Below are 20500 nucleotides of genomic sequence, written 5' to 3' on the forward strand. Positions count from 1 at the left end.
CCGAAGGTAGCTGCTATACATGACCGACCCTGGGAGGTGACCTAGCCATACCTTTCCCACTGAGGCGACCTGCTTCTTCTCCAAAGGTGAAGATTCAAAATGTTTTTGTGTCACAACTATTTGCATATTTCAAATTCCTCAGTCAAGACTCCTATAGTCTATCCACTTTACTTCCCCTTGCACTGTGCTTCCTCTGTTTACCCTTGTTCTGTGAACAGAGCTGCAAGGAGAACCTGCATTAGTAGGCTCTGGACAGTACAGATCCCCATGGAAAAGGTTACTGAGGAAGATTCAATGTATGTGTTGTCCCTTTAAAGTGTTTGTTTTATATATCATCCCCCCCCCACTCTGGTTTTATTATTATTATTATTATTATTATTATTATTATTATTATTATTATTATCTGTTCCTTTGTTTCTGCCTTCTTTGGGATTTTTTTAAAAATATATTTTATTGATTTTTTACAGAGAGGAAGGGAGAGAGATAGAGAGTTAGAAACATCGATGAGAGAGAAACATCGATCAGCCACCTCCTGCACACTCCCCACTGGGGATGTGCCCGCAACCAAGGTACATGCCCTTGACCGGAATCAAACCTGGGACCCTTGAGTCCGCAGGCCGACGCTCTATCCACTGAGCCAAACCGGCCAGGGCTTCTTTGGGATTATTTAAATAATTTTTGGAATTCCACATTAACTTATTTGTTAGATTTTTAACTATAATTCTTTGTATTATTTTTAATGCTTGTTCTAAGATTTAGAATACAGCCTTAACATTTCACGGCCTACTAGGATTAATATTTTATCTTTTCAAAAAGAAGAAACATCATCTTTATGCTATAGTTGTAATACAGGGTGGGGCAAAAGTAGGTTTAAAGTTGTAAGTATGCAAAACACAGTTTATTCTTATATTATTGTTTATTACTAGTAGCCCATTGCACAATATCGCATGCACTAGGCTGCCCGCTGCTTCTGTGGGAGCCGGTGGGAACCGCAGCGCGCTGCCGGGAGCCATGCTGCTTCCACGGGAGCCATGCTGCTTCCACGGGAGCCATGAGGCTTCCGCGGGAGGTGGAATAGAGCCGCTGGTGCCCACAGGAGCCCGGAGGGAGCCACACCGATTCCGCAGGAGGCAGGAGGGAGCCGCACTGCTTCCACAGGAGGCGGGCCCACTGTCTCCTTTCCGGGCCTGCCTGCACTCGGCCACTGAGGCTGCAGGCCAGCCCCCTGTCCCTGTCCACTCCAGCTCCAGGGGGCCAGCCTGAGCCGGGGCATGGCGGCTCGCCAGCCCCCTCTCTGTGTCTCCACTCCAGGCCTCACCTCCGTGTGCAACCTCCTCTTGTCTGGTCGTGACCCATATGGCATCCCAGCCTAATTTGCATATTTTCTCTTTTTATATATAGACTAGAGGCCTGGTGCACAAAAATTTGTGCATTCGGGGGGTAGGGGGGGTCCCTCAGCCCGGCCTGTGCCCTCTCGCAGTCTGGGACCCCTTGGGAGATAACGACCTGCTGGCTTAGGCCTGCTCCCGGGTGGCAGAGGGCAGGCCCAATCCCTAGGTGCAGCCCCTGGTCGGGCTCAGAGCAGGGCCGATTGGGGAGTTGGGGCACCGCCCCTGTCACACACAGAGCAGGGCCCATCATGGGGGTTGGGGCGCTGCCCCCTGTCACTCACAGAGCAGGGCCAATCAAGGGGGTTGGGGCTCCGTACCCTGTCATGCACAGAGCAGGGTCGATCAGGGGGTTGGGGAGCTCCCCCATCATGCACAGAGCAGGGCGGATCAGGGGGTTGGGGCACGACCCTCTATCACCCACAGAGCAGGGCCGATCAGGGGGTTGGGGTGCCGCCACTGTCACACTCAGGGCAGGGCCGATGGAGAGGTTATGGCTCTACCCCATCACACACAGAGCAGGGCCCGTGGCGGGGGAGGTGGGGGGGCGGGTTGGGGCGCCACACCCTGTCACACACACAGCAGGGCCGATCAGGGGGTTGGGGCGCCGCACCCTGTCACACACAGAGCCGCAGGGCAATCAGGCACAGAGCAGGGCTGATCAAGGGGTTGGGGCGCCTTCCCCTGTCACGAACAGAGCAGGGCGGATAGGGAGGTTGTGGCGCCGCCTCCTGTCACACACAGAGCCGCAGGGCGATCAGGGGGTTTGAGCGCGGCCCCTGTCACGCTGATCCCGGTGCTGGGAGGCCTCGCGGCTCTGCTGATCCCGGTGCTGGGAGGCCTCGCGGCTCCGCTGATCCCGGTGCTGGGAGGCATATTACCCTTTTACTATATAGGATAGAGGCCTGGTGCATGGGTGGGGGCCGGCTGGTTTGCCCTGAAGGGTGTCCTGGATCAGGGTGGGGGTCCCCACTGGGGTGCCTGGCCAGCCTGGATGAGGGATGATGGCTGTTTGCAGCTGGTCACACACCCTTCAAGGTGGGGGTCCCCACTGGGGTGCCTGGCCAGTCTGGGTGAGGGGCTGAGGGCTGTTTTCAGGCTGGCAGGTGACTGAAGCTCCCAACTGCTCCTTTTTTTCTGTTTCTTTTTTATTCTGGGCCAGCTTTAGCTCTGGCTCCAGCTCTTAGGCCTCTGCTGCTGAAAGCAGGTATCTGGTTTGTTTGGGTTCTATAATCGAAACAATGTATAACTCCAGCTCTGAGATCCCGGCTCGCTGAAAGCAGGTTTCTGGGGTTTTGTTTAGCTTCTATATTTGTAACAATGTTTCAAACTGCAAGCTCAGAGGCCGGCAAGGCAGGCGGGGAACGTTGGAGTCCTCCTTTACTGAAGCAAGCAAGCCTCATGTTAACTTCAAGCTGCCTGGCTGCTGGCCGCCATCTTGGCTGGCAGTTAATTTGCATATCTCGCTGATTAGCCAATGGGAAGGGTAGCAGATGTACGCTAATTACCATGTTTCTCTTTTATTAGATAGGATAGATTATATTATTTTCCATATGCACAACTGTAAACTTACTTTTGCCCACCCTGTATATGAATTACATCTAAATACATTATACAGCCCACCAATATTCTAGTATTTGCTTTTATTAGGCAAATGTATATTAAAGTCCTTCATATTTACCCAGCAATTTACTATTTCTGATATTCTCCATTCTTTCCTGAACATCTGAATTTCCCTCTGGTATCATTTCCCCTCAGCTTGAAGAACTTCCTTAGCTTTCATTGTAATGCAGGTCTACTCACAATGAACTCTTATTTTTCTTGAATCTGAAAATGTATTAATTTTGCCTTCATTTTTTTAACAACTTTAAAATGTAATTCACATACCAAATAATTCACCCACTTAAAGTGCACACTCAGTGGATTTTAGTTAAGTTTATGTAGTTGTGCAACCATCATCACAATTTTAGAGCATTTTCGTCACCCCAAAAAGAAACATCACACCCTTTAGCAGTCATCCCTCATTCCTTCCATCCCCCAGTCTTAGTCAGCCACTAATATACTATCTTTTTTTTTAATCCTCACTGAGGATATTTTTCTATTGATTTTTATTTTTATAAATATATTTTATTGATTTTTCACAGAGAGGAAGGGAGAGGGATAGAGAGTTAGAAACATCGATCAGCTGCCTCTTGCACACCTCCTACTGGGGATGTGGCTGCAACTAAGGTACATGCCCTTGGCTGGAATCGAACCTGGGACCTTACAGTCCGAAGGCCAATGCTCTATCCCCTGAGCCAAACCGGTTAGGGCTTTCTATTGATTTTTAGAGAGAGCAGAAGAGAGAGAGGGAAAGACAAAAACATCAATGTGAGAGAAACACATCGATTGGTTGCCTCCTGCACACACCCTGACCAGGGCCCAGGCTGGGGAGGAGCCTGAAACCAAGGTACCTGCCCTTGACTGGAATCAAACCCAGGACCCTTCGGTATGCAGACCAACACTCTATCCACTGAGCCAAATAGGCTAGGGCTGATATTCTATCATTATGGATTTGACTTTTCTGATCATTTCATATAAATGGAACTATGCAATATGCGGTCTTTTGTGACTAGCTTCTCTTACTTAGCAAAATGTTTTCAAGGTTCACCCATTTTGTAGCATGTATCAATACTTCATTCTTTTTTATTACCAAATAGTATTTTCTCTGGATATAGAATTCCAGGGTACCTATACCTTAGAGCAATGTTTTTTTCTTCTAACGCTTATAAATCTTGCTCCTCTGTCTTCTGGCCTCCATAGTTAGGAAGGCATTGTCAAGGGCAGTCAGTCCCTGTTCTCAGAAAGTGTGCGTACAAGCCTGTGTATGTGTGCATATTGGGGGGAAAGGGGGAGAGGATCCTGTAAAGAAGAGAGCTAGAGTTCTGCTGCAAACAGTTCAGCTGAAGAAAGAAAAAAGAAACAGATTTGAGCTACTGCAAGGGATGCAAGGCTGGTACAATATTCCCAAGTCAATAAACGTATTACACCACATAAACAAATTAAAAGACAAAAATCACATAATCATATCAATAGACACAGGAAAAGCATTCAACCAAATCTAACACCCATTTTTTGTTGGGTTCCAACCCCAGCAGGGCCAGGGGTTCCCAAAGGTGTGGATGGAGTCGGCAAAGGAATGACACAGAGACAGCGTTCAGTTGATCAGCAGCCTAGCCAGGTTCTCTAGCCAGGTTCTAGCCAGGTTCTCCAGCCAGGTTCTGTCTATTGTCCTGTTACATCTGTATTTATACCATTTGATCATATAAGCATGCCTCTATAATCACATCATCGTATGTTTTGGGTAATCTTTTACAGTTTCTTGTTTCATTTCCATAGTCTCTTATCTAACCTTTGCCAAAAATCCCATCTCCATCTAGTTCTGTTGATTTTAATCCTATCCATTCTATTCCAAAGGTTAGGGTGTTTGTTATCTCCATTCCAAGGTCACTACTCTACTGTTCTGTTAAGCTACAAGGAAGTAACTGAAGGAGATTATCCTAAGTAAAGATTATGTAGTTTAAGCGTGATTGTTCATAGTTAAGGTGATTAACTACCCGGCTGGCACTTAGTTAAGGGGTTTTACTGATTTATTCCCTTTCTTAGTCCTGTTAAATCCTAACTCCAGGGAAAAATCCCCACCTGGGGAAACAACCTTTCTCGGAGAGATGACCTTGGTTAAAACACATAACGCTAAGAAGGGGAGCAAACATATTAAGAACAGTATGCCATATATGCCAGGTCCCTTGAAACATATGCTGTGCAGATGTTTCTTCCCTGCAGCAACTGTGTCAAGCAGCATGCCCCACAATGGGGATCAAGCCTGCAACTTGGGCATACGCCCTGACTAGGAATCAAACCTGACTTTCTGGTTCATAGGTCAATGCTCAAACACTGAGCCATGCCAGTGGGCTGATGGCATTTTTATACACCAATAATGAATTCTCAGAAAGAGAAACTAAACAAATAATTCCATTTATCATGCAACAAAAAAATTAAGATACTTAGGAATAAACATAACCAAGGAGGTAAAAGACTTGTACTTGGAAAACTACAGGACATGGAAAAAAGAGATAGAGAAGGATATAAACAAGTGGAAGGATATACCATGTTCATGGGTTGGTAGAATTAACATCATTAAAATGTCCATATTACCCAAAGCAACCTACAGATTCAATGCAATCCCTATTAAAATATCAATGGCATATTTCACAGACTTAGAACAAATACTCCAAAAATGTATATGGAACCAAAAAAGACCCGAATACCCACAGCAATCTTGAGAAAGAACAAAGTTGGAGGGATCACAATACCAGATAACAAGTTATATTACAAAGCCACTGTAATCAAAACAGCCTGGTACTGGCACAAGATCAGGCATATTGATCAATGGAACAGAACAGAGACCCTAGATATTGACCCAAGCCATTATGCTCAATTAATATTTGACAAAGGAGGCAAGAGCATACAATGGAATTAAGACAGTCTCTTCAATAAATGGTATTGGGAAATTGTGAAAAAAATGAAACTAGACCACCAATTTACACCATACACAAGAACAAACTCAAAATGGAATAAAGACTTAAATATAAGTCGTGAAACCATAAAAACCCTAGAAGAAACAATAGGCAGCAAAATCTCAGACATCTCTTATAGAATTATGTTTGCGGATACATCTCCTAGAGCAGCCGTGGGCAAACTACAGCCCGCGGGCCAGATCTGGCCTGTGTGAAATGAATAAAACTAAAAAAAAAAAAAAAAAAAAAAAAAGACCGTACCCTTTTATGTAATGATGTTTACTTTGAATTTATATTAGTTCACACAAACACTCCATCCATGCTTTTGTTCTGGCCCTCCGGTCCAGTTTAAGAACCCATTGTGGCCCTTGAGTCAAAAAGCAGAAAACAATGACAATTTATTATTTCAGCTATACAAGCTGAACAAAATGGAAGTAACTGGCATATGAACCATATTCTCTTATTAATGGACTATAGCCCCCATGCACAAAATTTGTGCAAGGGTAGGCCTTGCTTCCCCTGGCTGCCGGTACCAGCTTCCCTCTGGCACCCAGGACCTGGGCTTCCCTCCAGCTGCCAGCAGGCACCAGGGAACCAGGCTTCCCTTACAGCCCCGGCTTAGTCCGGAAGGTTTGTCCAGAAGGACATCCGGAAAGATGTCTGGTCTAATTAGCATATTATGCTTTTATTATTATAGATTAGCTTAGTCCTGGTTATCTGAAAAATGTCTTTGCCAGTTTTACCAGGGGAAAGATCATAATATCCACAATTAGCATCACCAATTCATAAAATGACAAAAAAGATCTTTGAAATCATCTAGTCAAATGCCCTCCTTTTGCAGATTAGAATTCTAAGGCTCAGAGAGGGACAGGAAATGTTTTATATAACTAAAATGTTTTAAAATATATTTTTATTGATTTCAGAGAGGGAGAGGGAGAGGGAGAGAGATAGAAACAGCAATCATGAGAGAGAATCATTGACGGGCTGCCTCCTACACACCCCCTACTGGGGATGGAGCCTGCAACCTAGGCATGTGCTCTTGACTGGAATCAAACCCAGGACCCTTCTGCCCGCAGGCCAACACTCTATCCACTGAGCCAACCCAGCTAGGGCTATATAACTAAAATTTATTAATGTAGTTGAGGTTGTTGTTTTTTTTATAGGAAGGGAACATTTTGTTTTTGTTTTTGTTTAGAGGGAGGGAGGGAGAGAGAAAGATGTGAGAGAGAAACATTGATCGGTTGCCTCCCTTATGTGCCCTGACCAGGGATCCAATCAAAACCTAGGTATGTGCTCTGACTGAGAATCAAACCAGCCATCTTTTGGTGTACAGGATGACACTCCCAACCAACCATGCTACCTAGGCCAAGGCTATACTTGAGATTTTTTTTAACTGCCATGTATAATTATTTGCTATTGATATATGTTTATTTGTGTGTGTTGTGTGTGTATATATAACAGGATGGTTTTCAAAAGAAAATCTGGACAATTTCAACCAAGTTATTGTGAAAACCTCAAATATTACATTAAGCCAATTAGCTTAGTAAATTCAGTCTCTGGAAAATAAACATATGCATTTGCTTGTTTGCTTTATTTTAACCTAGTTTCCAAACATTTTTCAGTTTGAAAAAGTCTAAAAGAGGAAACCTTTTTTGCTCTTTTCCTGCGGAAGAAACCACTGGATTTAAGGGCTACATTTTCCAGTTTGATGAACACTAAACGAATCCAGGTATATGAATCAATATGTGCTATGATAGCCTCGATGAATATAATTCCTTAAAAGTCTGACTGTAGCAACAACAAATATATACTGAGCACTAATAATGTTCCAGATGCTAATGCACAGAAAACACAAAGATAATCAACATGAATTCTGCCCTTGAGGAGTTGATGGAGGAGGAGTGAAGGCAATTCAAGGAGGAAAATGACAAATGCCAAAAGAAGATACAGGCACGGTCCTGGGGGAGTTCAGAGAAAGAAGCTCAAAAAAAGCTTCCTAGAAAAGATGACATTTGAAGAGCCTTGATTATTGACCCATTTGGTAGTGAATGAGGAAAGAGTATTCAGGAAAAACAAAGAGCAAAGGGGGCGGGGGGAAGAATAAGTTAGAAAAGCACAGGTGTGCATGTTTGGAATTTAACTACAGACAAGGGAGGGAGGATAGTAGAAAAAAAGTGATTTGGGGCTGGAGTATACCAGTCTTGAATGTCCGCCCAAGCCAATTAGAGAGAGTCATGGAAAGTTTGTTAGCAGGGGAATGTATTCAGAACTATGCTTTAGGAAAATAAATCTAGTAGCTACACATTACACGGGTTGAAGCAGGAAGACTCATTAGGAGACTAATGCAGTGGTCAGGGTAAAAAATGATAAGGAAAATGGAGAAGAGGATATGAATGTGAGACATTGGAAATGTCAGGAATTGTAAAGTGATTTTTTATTTATTTATTTATTATTTTTTTATTTTTTTATTGCTTAAAGTATTACAAAGGGTATTACATATGTGTCCTTCCCCCGCCCCCCCCCCCCCGCCCTTGACAGTCCCCTAGCCTCCCCTAGCCCCCAGTGTCTTATGTCCATTGGTTATGCTTATATGTGTAAAGTGATTTGCAATAACCAATTTCTGACCCACAGAAACTGAGATAATAAATGTTTGTTGTTTTAGGGTAATTTGTTATATAGTAATCAATAACTATCACAGTTTGTTTCTTCTGGATTCTTCAGAACAAATGCTACAAAGTGGTGGTTGTAGACTTATCTTGAGATTTTAAGGTTGTTGTTGTTGTTGTTGTTAATGCTCACCAGAGAGTATTTTCTTCCCATTGATTTTTAGAGAGAGGGGAAGAGAGGGAGAGGGGGAAGGAGGGAAAGAGAAGCATTGATGTGAGACACTCATCAATTGGTTGTCCCCCACAAGTGCCTTCTCCCAGGGCTGAGGATCCAACCTATAACCCAGGTATGTGACTTTGACTGGAAATCAAAACCTCGAACCTTCCGTGTGAGGGCCAATGCTCTAATCACTAAGCAACCTTTTGGTGTACAGGATCACACTCCAACTAACTGAGCCACCTGGCCAGGGTCTGAATCATTATTTTTAAATAGTATTAATAGTATTAACTTTCAAGAGCCATTGTGAGGGCTATGCAAATTAGTTTTTTAACTGCCTGTATTACCATGAAATATATAGGTGCTTAGAAAATGAAAGTCTCTCCCTACCTTGTACATCCCTACCTTATTTGGCTTTTCTCAGAACTTTCTGAAATCTGTCCCCAATAGTAATTGGGTCAATGCTTTTTTTGCTTAATTCTCAGATATCATTCCATTTTAATGATCCAAACCAGAAGAAATATAAAATCTCAGGCTCACCCCAGTCCTACTGAATTGGAATATGGCTTTTTACAAACTCTCTTGGTGATTCACAAGCACATTAAAATGTGAGAAGCACTGAACTGGTAGCCACCTCAAACTTAATATGGCCAAACCAGAGCCCACACACCCTCTCCAAACCTGCTCTATGCCAGGCTTTGCCATCTAAGTAAATAGCATCACCCATATGTTCATGCCAAAAACTTGGGAGTCATCTTTGACAGCTCCCTCTCCTGTGCCCTCCATGTATAAGCAATCACCAAGCCTACTTCCAAAATAGGTCTGCATCTATCCCTTTCCATCTCTATACTCATGTCCGGGCCACCATCTTCTCTCACCAGGATTATAGCAGCTAGGGCTGACTTATCCAGTAGGCACAGTCGGCACAGTGCCTAGTCCCCACCATTAAGGTTAAAGAAAATGTTTTCATGTGTTATTTATCCTATCTAATAAAAGAGAAACATGGTAATTAGTGTACGACCGCTACCCTTCCCATTGGCTAATCAGGGCAATATGCAAATTAACTGCCAGCCAAGATGGCGGCCGGCAGCCAGGCAGCTTGAAGTTAACATGAGGCTTGCTTGCTTCAGTGAAGGAGGACTCCAACGTTAGCCTGCCGCTGCAGACCTCTGAGCTGCAACTCTAAGCAACTATGTAACAAATATAGAAGCTAAACAAAACCCCAGAAACCTGCTTTAGTCCGCTGGGCTTCAGCCAGCAGGATCGCAACACTGTAAACAAAGGCCAGAAACCTGCTTTCAGCAGTGGAGGCCTAAGAGCTGGAGCCAAGCCTCAAAGCTAAAGCTGGCCCAGAATAAAAAAAGAAAAAGAAAAAAAGGAGCAGTTGGGAGCTTCAGCCCTCAGCCCCTCACCCAGACTGGCCAGGCACCCCAGTGGGGACCCCCACCCTGAAGGGTGTGTGACTAGCTGCAAACAGCCATCATCCCCACACCCAGGCTGGCCAGGCACCCCAGTGGGGACCCCCACCCTGATCCAGGACACCCTTCAGGGCAAACCAGCCGGCACCCACCCATGCACCAGGCCTCTACCCTATATAGTAAAAGGGTAATATGCCTCCCAGCACCGGGATCAGCGGAGCCGCGAGGCCTCCAAGCACTGGGGTCAGTGTGACAGGGGGCAGCGCCCAAATTCCCTGATCGCCCTGCGGCTCTGTGTGTGACAGGGGGTGGGGCCACAACCTCCCTATCCGCCCTGCTCTGTTCGTGACAGGGGAAGGCGCCCCAACCCCCTGATCAGCCCTGCTCTGTGCCTGATACGGGGGAGCTCCCCAACCCCATGATCGTCCTGCGGCTGTTTGTGACAGGGTGCGGCGCCCCAACCCCCTCCCCCCTCACGGGCCCTGCTCTGTGTGTGACGGGGTAGAGCCATAACCTCCCCATTGGCCCTGCCCTGAGTGTGAGAGTGGAGGCGCCCCAACCCCCTGATCGGCCCTGCTCTGTGGGTGATAGAGGGCAGCGCCCCAACCCCCTGATGGGCCCTGCTTGTGCATGACAGGGGGCAGCACCCCAACCCCCTGATGGGCCCTGCTCTGTGCGTGACAGGGTACAGAGCCCCAACCCCCTGATGGGCCCTGCTCTGTGAGTGACAGGGGGCAGCGCCCCAACCCCGATTGGACCTACTCTGTGCGTGACAGGGGGTGGCGCCGCAACCTCCCCATCGACCCTGCCTTGAGTGTGACAGGGGATGGTGCCCCAACCCCCCAATCGGCCCTACCCTGAGCGTGACTGAGGGTGGCATCGCAACCTCCTGATCCACCCTGCTCTGTGCATGACAGGGGGCGGCGCCCCAGATCCCAAAACGGCCCTGCTCTGAGACCGACCAGGGGCTGCACCTAGGAATTGGGCCTGCCCTCTGCCACCTGGGAGCAGGCCTAAGCCAGCAGGTCATTATCTCCCAAGGGGTCCCAGACTGCGAGAGGGCACAGGCTGGGCTGAGGGACTCCCCTCCCCCCCAAGTGCACAAATTTTTGTGCACCGGGCCTCTAGTTATATATATAAAAGGCTAATATGCAAAGTGTCCCCTTGGGAATTCGACAGGGAGACCAGGAGTTCCATCGCTGGCTATGACGTGCACTGACCACCACAGGGTAGCACAGAATGAAGGCCTTGGCCAGCAGTCAGAAGGCCCCAATCAGCTCTGATCGCCAGCCAGGCCTAGGGTACCGGAAGCCAGTCCATCCTTGCTGCTTGACACAGTCACTGCAGGAAAGAAACATCTGCACAGCATATGTTTCAAGGGACCTGGCGTATACAGCATACCGTTCTTAATATGTTTGCTCCCCTTAGCGCTGTGTGTTTTAACCAAGGTCACCTCTCCGAGAAAGGTTGTTTCCCCAGGTAGGGATTTTTCCCTGAAGTCAGGGAGGGGATAAAACTCCTTAACTAAGTGCCAGGCGGGTAGTTAATCTAACTACAAACAATCATGCTTAAGCTACATAATCTTTACTCCCTGGAATGGAGATAAGAAACGCCCTAACCTTTGCAATAGAAATTGACAGGATTAAAATCAACTGGTATAAATACGGATGTAACAAGACAATAAACTCCAGAACTTCGCTGGAGATCCAGACCAGAACTTGGCTGGAGATCCTGGCTAGAGATCCTGGCTAGGCTGCTTATCAACTGAACCCTGTCTCCGTGTCATTCCTTCTTCGCCGACTCCGTCTACAGTTTTGGGAACCCCTGGACCTGCTGGGGTTGGACCCCAGCACTAGGGATCCTACCCATGGCACAAATTTCATGCACTGGGCCTCTAGTATTAATATATTTGTATTTATACCAATAATCATAAAATATAATTTTTAATATTGCTTTTATGGAGAAAGGAGCCTATAAAGGCAAAAGTGCCTAGAGTCTACAAAATGTTATAATGGGGCTGAGCTGGTGTGGCTTTGTGGTTGATCACTGACCTATGAACCAGGAGGTCACAGTTCGATTCTAGGACAGGGCACATGCCCAGGTTGTGGGTTCGATCCCCATTGTGGGTGTGCAGGAAGCAGCTGATCAATGATAGTCTCTCATCATTAATGTTTCTATCTCTCTCTCCCTTCGTCTCTGACACTAACAAAAATATATATTTTTTTTTAAAAAAAAGAAAAGTCATAATGAGGCTCCGGCAGCAACAACCTTTTAAATAACTGGTCTTTCTCTTCCATTACTGCATCTGTATAATCCACTCTCCATTCAACAGTCTGAGTATTCTTGTTGTGGCCTCTCTTTTTTTGCATTAAAGTATAACGTCTATAAGTAAAATGCACATATTTTAAGTGTACTATGCAATGAATTTTTACATAAATACACACTCATAACCACCAACCACATCAAGATACTAATCCTTCTCAAATTTTTATTTCAACTAATGACATTCCCTTATACAAAATCTTCCATGCTCTCCCAACCCACTTGGAATAACATCAAACTACTAAACCTGGTTTACAAAGCCACACGTGATCCAACCTCTACCTAGTTCTCAAACTTCATCTTGTACCCCTCCCTTACCATGCTCCAGCTGCCAGCCTTTACATTCTTCAACGTGCCAAGATGTTCCAGCCTTGGAGCTTTTGACCTAGCTGTGCATCCTCTGCCTTCTCCTAAAACTCCTGAAGATGTTCACAGGGCTGGCTATTTGTAATTCAGATCTCAGTTTAAATGTCACTACCTCAGAGACTTGCCTTCCCTGATAAGGCAATCTAAAGCTGCACCCAGTCACCTTTTCTCAAAATGACCTTGATTACGAAGTGCTTATTTTTCCCTTACTGGACTGCAACCTCCTTTGGGGAGGTTTTGTTATCTCTTGTAGTTAAAAAAGCCAGTTAACAGTACCTGACACATGGCAGCTACCCAATGAAATGTTTCACGGAGTGAAATGCTAATATGACAAATAATATAAGATAAAGTGTAGCATTAGCTGGAGAAGCATGGATAGCAGCTTCTGTGAAAAATGGAGCCTGAGTTTGACTGAATCAAGCCAGTCAGTAAAAGGAAGGATTAAATGAGGTAAAAACCCAAGGCAAGTTAAGTGTTCCCTATCTTTTACTTTCAAATTCCTTCTAAACATGCCCAATGAGAACCATCCTTACCCAAGATTGTGGGCTTGTTTTGCTTCAACAAACAGAAATTTAAAAAGAAACTCCGAACGCTCGCTTTCAGAAAATCAATTGTAGCACACCCATTCTGAGTTCCAGCCGGTTCCATTCCCTCCCAGGGTAGCCAACGCGGCCCCGCCCCTTCCGCTGACCCCACCGACAGGAAGTCCGGGCACCAGGAGACCCCGCCCCGGGCTCAGGCCCTGCCCCTAGTCGGCACGTAAGGCTACGTAAAGCGTTAGGATTTCGCGACAGCCCAGGCCCCACCCCTTAGGCCACACGTCGCGTAGGTCTTCCCGTAGGACACTGCGCCACCTCCTCACGCAGCTCTACGAACCCAGAACAGCAACGCCCCGCCTCCTGTCTCACTCTTCACCTCCCCGCCCCCTCTCAGTTTCGCGACTCCTAGCCCGGCGCTCCCGCTATAATCACGTGATTGCCTCATCCGGGTCCTTTGCGTTCTCTCTCCCTCTCCCAACATGGCGGCCTCAGGTGAGTGAGCGGCCGAGTGCGTCCAAGGACCGGGTTCCCAAGCCACTCTCCGAGCCTGATCTCCTGATTCCCTGGAGTCGGGGAGTCGGCGGCACTGCTTCCCTTGGGATTTGGAGGCTGCGGCAGGCTGGCGACTTGGCCCTGTTAGGTTACCGCCTCGGGATATTTAGGGGGGAGGGGGAGGGGAAGGACACCCTCCCCCTCGCCCCCTTTTCACCCCATCTGCGCGAGGTTGGAGCGGGGAGTAATGATGGACTCTGGCTTGAGTTGGAACGGAGAGGAGGCACAGAAAGATCGGCGGGAGGCGGGAGGCCTTCTCGGAGACGCGAAGCGCTGTGCCAGCGGGAAGGCGTGGAGGAAAGGAGGAGGCGGTTGGCGCGCGGACGGGTGCACGCTAGACAAGGTCTCCCGGGCGCGAGGCCGTTGCGGACGGGAGTGGGGGCAGGGGATGGGGGGGGCGGGGAGCAGTTAGAACCCGAGCGCGAGTAGCTGGAGGGGCGGGAGGTGGCAGTGGTGCGCGTGCGCGGGAGGAGAGCTGAAGGTAGTGGAGACGGGCGCGCCTTGAAAGCACGCGCGAGAGCGCAGATGGCAAGACTTCGCGCTCCTGTGTTGTTTTATGTCCTTCCACTTCCCCTTTGGAGTGTGGCCCGGCCTGTGTATTGCAAGGGTCTGCGTTAGGCTTGGAGGTTGGAGTTACAGTTAGGTGGGATTGGGAAACCCACTGGTGCACCCACGTGTTGGAAGAGAGGAAGCAGGGTGGAGTCAGGTTTCTAGTAAGTCAACACATTTCTACTGAACGCAAACTAGACTAGCACACGGTTCATGGTGTTGGAGATACTGTGATGAGCAAGATCAGATCCCTTGACAGCTTCCATTTTGGTTGAATTTTTATACTTTCAATGGTGGGATTCAGCTCTTTATTTTTTTCTGAGATAATTGAACAACTAGGAGTGATTTTAAAATAATACTAGTTGCTCGAGTTGGTTTCTGTTTAGACTTCTTGGAGGGAGGGAATATCACTGCCATGCAAGTCTATTTACATTTCTAATGAAATTAACAGTGAGCTGTGCAGCATTTTGTAGCATTAATTTTGGTTTTGGGGACATACGGTAGGCATTCCTAATATGAGGATTCAAACCATGGGGATGGAAAATACTGGGGGGGGGGGGGGGTGTTGTGTTGCTGGCGTGTATTATGTAGTTACCCTGTACTGGGCATGTATAGACTTTTTGTATTACTCCCTAAACAGTACAGTGTAACAACTCTTTACATACCATAACTTTGTATTAGGTATTGGAAGTAATTTAGAGGTGATTTAAAGTATACGGGAGGATTTTATAGTGTATATGCAAATACTATGCCATTCTGAATAAAGTACTTGAGCATATGAGGAATTTTAGTATCCACAGAGGCCCAGGAAAAACCTCCTACAGTACCAAGGATCCACTAGTTCCTTTTCCCTGGCCCGACCTTGCATACTACAAAATATTTATTGAGCCCCTGCTGTCTCTGGACACTCATTTACCACCAAGAATTTATCATCTCTGTTATTACATAGGAGACTAAGGATTGTGTATGTCTTTGGAGAATGTTGAGGGAATTGAGATGCATTTGAACATCATACCTTTTCATCAATGTAGCACTAGACAATTAACCAAGCACTTTTGTGTCTCTTGTCTCGTTTGATGCTCTGAGATAAATGTAGCTAGATGGTGGTATCTCCCAGCTGAAGAAGATGAAATTATTTGTTCAAGGTCATACTGTATGCAGGTGGCAGAGCAAAGTTGAAATCTTTGAGACTCCTGACTCTTCTCCATTATCAACTTGGAAATAACAAGGTTGGCTTCCATGTCATAAGTTCTGGGTGCTGCCCAAAAGCTTCATCTGAAACAAAGTGCTTATTCAGCCTGCATTTGCCATCATAACAGCTTAGTGTCATATTTAGTGAGAAAGCTATACTCCCTTTCTCCGTAACTTTTGTGGAATTTTTAAAAGTGGAAGACATGTTAGCTATTTGTGTCATTGATTTCAGAGTTGAGTGAAAACCCGAAGGGTCAACGGGATTTGCTTAGTGATATCTCTTGTTGCATATTTACTCTTTCTTGGAAGCTCTTATCTCCTTTAATCTCTTTAGATTGTGAACTATGCTAGTATCTGATAGTCTGCCCTTGAAGAATTTGGAGTTTATCAAAATTCTTTACCTACTTTGAATCTTTTCTAATTAATCACACTAATTTTGTTGAGTGACCAGTATTCCCAGATATTGGTCACTCAACCAATATGGCTGTAGTGATCCTATATAATAAAAGGGTGACATGCAAATTGACCCTAACGGCGGAACAACCAGAACGACTGCTAGACCAGTCACTGTGAGGCGCACTGACCACCTCTTGGTCCTTTTCCGCGGCCGGCAGGCTCCAATCGCCTGATGGCGAACAGGGAACCAGGGATGGGTGCCAGGCCAAGGCCCCCGCCCCGCCAGTGCCCGGCCAGTCGCCCCACACACAGAGGGCGACCCATGGTGGGGGTAGGGCCAGCAAGTGGGCAGAAACAGCCCACCTCTTGGTCCCTTCCCCCAGCTGTCAGGCACCTATCACCAGATGGCAAAAGGGGAACCGTGGGTGGGTGGCGGCAGGGGGCAGGGCTGGCTTCAGGCAGCTGGGGAAGATGGCCCTGATCACAGGCCAGGCCTAGGCACCATACCCGCACACAAATCTCATGTGCCGGGCCTCTAGTAAAACTATAAAATTCTCAGAGTGTAATTTCAGTATATTTCTTGATGTTAAATGTTTGATACAGGTTAATTTTTCAGTCTAAAATGCTTTAAAACTGGAAGTAGTATTTATATATGCCCACAAAATGCCTTTTTCATTTGCTTAACACTTATAAAATGCCATTATATGCGGGATCTTGTTTTATTGTTTTTTATAGAAAGAGGATGGTGTCCAGTGATGGTTTTTGTACATCACTTAGTACAACTGAACCTTATAGTTAGTTAAAAATAGTTACATTGGTTGCTATAGATGCTGTTCACATATTACCTATTTTCAAATCCCATCCTCTGTCTACCATGTCTGTTACTCTGGGAATAATACACTCAGAATCAGAAGGCCAAAACTAAAACTTAATGACAATTCAAATACAAATACAGAGAGTAGTGTCAAAGTAAAAATGTTTCTAAGTAATGTCATTTAAATATACACTTTAAACAGCTTTGATATATAATTCACATACCGTATATGTATGGCTTAGAATGCAGTACCCTACTATTTGGAATTAGTCTCAAAACAGCCTAGAATTTATTCTCTTTTCATGATGGTGTGAGAAAGAATGAACTTCATTCAGGTGGGTGTGTTTGTTTGTTTTTTAACCAAGTGCTTATTTGTAATTAAATATGTGTATGTACATTTTTAAGTGCATATACCAAAGTCAGTTTCTCAGATTTGTAATAAATATTGCTTTGGTCCTAATGATAGGAAAATGCCCAAAGCAAGAAGTTATTCTTAAATTTTTATAGCTCCTCTCTTACAGATAATCTCCAAGTACTTTGTATAGTGGTTAGTATGATGTGTTTATTTTTTATTTTTATAATTATCAAATTGAGTGGAAAGGTGAGGAAAGGGCAGTAGGCATTTTCCTCAGACTGTCAAGATGAAATTGGGCAGAGAAGAAGGGTTCATATTTACCTGAACCCAGGGGTTGAAGTGATGGAGCTTATTAGTTCTGACTTAGTCTCTATTCTCTACTCTGCTGAACTATAATGCAGTAAAGGTAAGGCCTCTCAACATCATGATATCGCATTGTATGAAACCTCTTCAGTCTGGGCTCTAATTACAGTAGTTCTAGATAGTCTTGTATTTGGGTGCATTGATTGCATTTATACAATGCTGTTTCTTTAAGGAAACATTTGTTAATCACTATTCTTTCATTCTGGAGGATATGGCGAGATTCACTTCCTTTAAAAGAAACAGCTTATCCATTAGCAGTCATTTATCCTCACCCCTCCTCCAACATTAATCTGTTTCTTTGTATTTACCTGTCCTGAATATCTTATACAATATGTGGACTTTGTTATTAGCTTCCTTCACTTAGCATGTTTTCAGGATTCATTTGTATTGTAAGATGTATGGGAACTCAGTCCTTATTGCCAAATTGTATGGACATCTATATTTTATTTATCCGTTCATCAGTTAATGGACATTTGGGTTGTTTCCAGGTTTTTTTGCCTAGTATGAATAATACTGCTGTGATCTTATATAGGTTTTTATGACACTTTCTGACTTTCTTAGCCTGTGGTTACTAAAACATTCAAAAGAGTTGATAACCCTATAAAGTAAGTGGGACTTAGTCTGACAGGACCTAAAATTAAGAAACTTAATTTTTGACAAAGCCTTGTTACTTGAACTCCCCCTTCCTAAATAAGAGATTAAGAAAGGTGTAGGAGTGGACGGCGTTGTACAACCAAAAAGCTTTATTGCTTATAGTACTTTAAGATGTCCTCTGTTTTGAAATACAGAACTATCAGCCAGTTTCTATGGATTTTATCACTCCAATAGCTGCCAATTGTGTTTTTATTACCAATACAAAGAAAGCATATTTTCTACATTCTGCAACCTGATAATCCTGAATACTTGGTTTATTGCCGTCACTTTTCTGCTGCTGTACTTTATGTTGGGCTAACATTTCCTTTTATTTGTCCTTTTATTTATTAATGTGAAAATAACACTTAGAACAGTGGTCCTCAACCAGGGGCAATTTTGTCTCCCCCCAGGAGGCATATAGCAGTGTCTGGAGGCATTTTTGTGGGGTGGGGACTTTTTTATTGGCATCTAATGAATAGAAACTAGAGATGCTAGTAACATTCTGCAATGCACAGGACAGTCCCCTCGACAGAATTACCTAGCCTACAATGTCAGTGGTGTAGAAATTGAGGAACTGACAGAGTTAAGTTGATTGGTTGTCTTTATTTTTTTATATATCATAACAAATTCTGTTTATTGAGAATGCTAGAGATGTATTATTTCTTGTTTAAGGACAAGAATTTTGAAAAATACTTTCTTTTTAAGATGTCTTAAAAATACATTTTTACTGATTTCGGAGAGGAGAGGGAGAGATAGTAGCATCAATGATGAGAGAGAATCATGGGTGGACTACCTCCTGCACACCCCACACTGGGAATGGAGCCTGCAACTCGGGCATATGCTCTGACCGGGAATCGAACCGTGACCTCCTGGTTCATAGGTTGGTGCTCAACCACTGAGCCATGCCAGCTGGGTTTAAAATCTATTATTTAATTATATGAGTCTATCAAAGAGCTTCACAGGTAGTCGACCCTCTACCTTCAGGTGTCTCGTGGGCAGATGTCACCAATTGCTGACGGAAAAAAACATTAGGGGGAAAAGGTATACTATGTAGTTAGGTCTGCAATAGTTGCATGTGTACAGACAATATACACTTTTTTCTTGTCATTATTCCCTAAATACAGTTTAACTATATAACATTTACATTGTTTTTGGTATTGTAAGTAATCTATAAATGACTTAAAGTATATGGGAGGATGAGTTAAAATACATCATTTCATATAAAAGTCGTGAGCATCTGAGGATTTGGGTATTCATGGGGGAAGGAGCTTGGGACTGTGGATACCTAGAGATCACTGTACCCAGTGCTTGTCAGTTACGATTGTAATTGAGGCAGCAGGCAGAGGATTTAATAAAATTTCTAGACACGTGTTTCCTCTCTCCCCCCTTAGCCCATGTGGGTTTGGTCTTAAATTGGGGCTTGTTTTGTGAGGTTGTTGGTTTAACTTTTTAACCAATTGGATTAAAGAAAAATGAGTTACGTAGGTCAGTTGGATCATTGTGGCAAGGGATTGATAAATCTTGAGTGTTAAAAACAATGTTTTACCTTATAAAGAGGAGTACTTTGTTGAAACCCTAAACATGTTGTGGGCCTAGATATTGGAGGAGCAAAGGGCACAGGATTTAAAGAACATAGTTTCTCAGTTTTGGGAATAAAATAGAGTGAAGCAAACATTGGCACGCACTTTAGATTTGTTGATTTTGCTATTTAAAGGCTAGTTTCTTTAAATCTGCTGCTTATATTGTGATTGAGTCAGTTCTGCTAGATTTAAAGAAACTTAAGTTAGAAACCTTATGAAAGAATTTTTGCCTGAATTATTTGAAATCTGTCATCATCCAACATGGATTTCTCAACCAGAAATTTTTAGAGTGGTCAGTGACAAAATCAGGGGAAATGGAGATGTATGATTTGAAAAGGCATTCTACAACAGTGCTTTAATATTTTTTAGTAATTTGTTTTGCTTATTATTTTTGGAATTTCAAATAACATTGAAGGAGACTTGTTTGTCAAGAGTCAAGGGGTAAAAGTTGAGAAATCCTGATCGAGAAAGTTGATTTAAGCCAAAATCAGACCAAAGGGCAAGTTAGTTTCAGATTCTGCAGTTTTATTAGATACGTATATAGAACAAAGGGGAAAGGGATACCTTAATCAAATTCTTATTAATCTTATGTTGAACTTGGACGAACCACTAGTTCTATTTTTATTGTTCCAATAACCAGACAGGTTAATAATTG

At 44.5% G+C, this 20500-nt stretch overlaps 1 protein-coding gene across 4 annotated transcripts in view; it reads left to right on the forward strand.

Moving 5' to 3' along the window:
• Window positions 1-13747: 13747 nt before the first annotated feature.
• Window positions 13748-20500, forward strand: part of EIF4B (eukaryotic translation initiation factor 4B) — a 33751-nt gene continuing 26998 nt past the window's right edge. For all 4 annotated transcript variants that reach the window (XM_059682967.1, XM_059682969.1, XM_059682970.1 and 1 more), the window contains exon 1: window positions 13748-13904. In XM_059682967.1, coding sequence (XP_059538950.1) covers window positions 13892-13904 — 13 coding nt within the window. In that variant the 5' untranslated portion in view covers window positions 13748-13891. The remainder of the gene's footprint in view (window positions 13905-20500) is intronic.

The sequence above is a fragment of the Myotis daubentonii genome, chromosome 2, assembly GCF_963259705.1.
Source record: "Myotis daubentonii chromosome 2, mMyoDau2.1, whole genome shotgun sequence".
Taxonomy (NCBI): Eukaryota; Metazoa; Chordata; class Mammalia; order Chiroptera; family Vespertilionidae; genus Myotis; species Myotis daubentonii.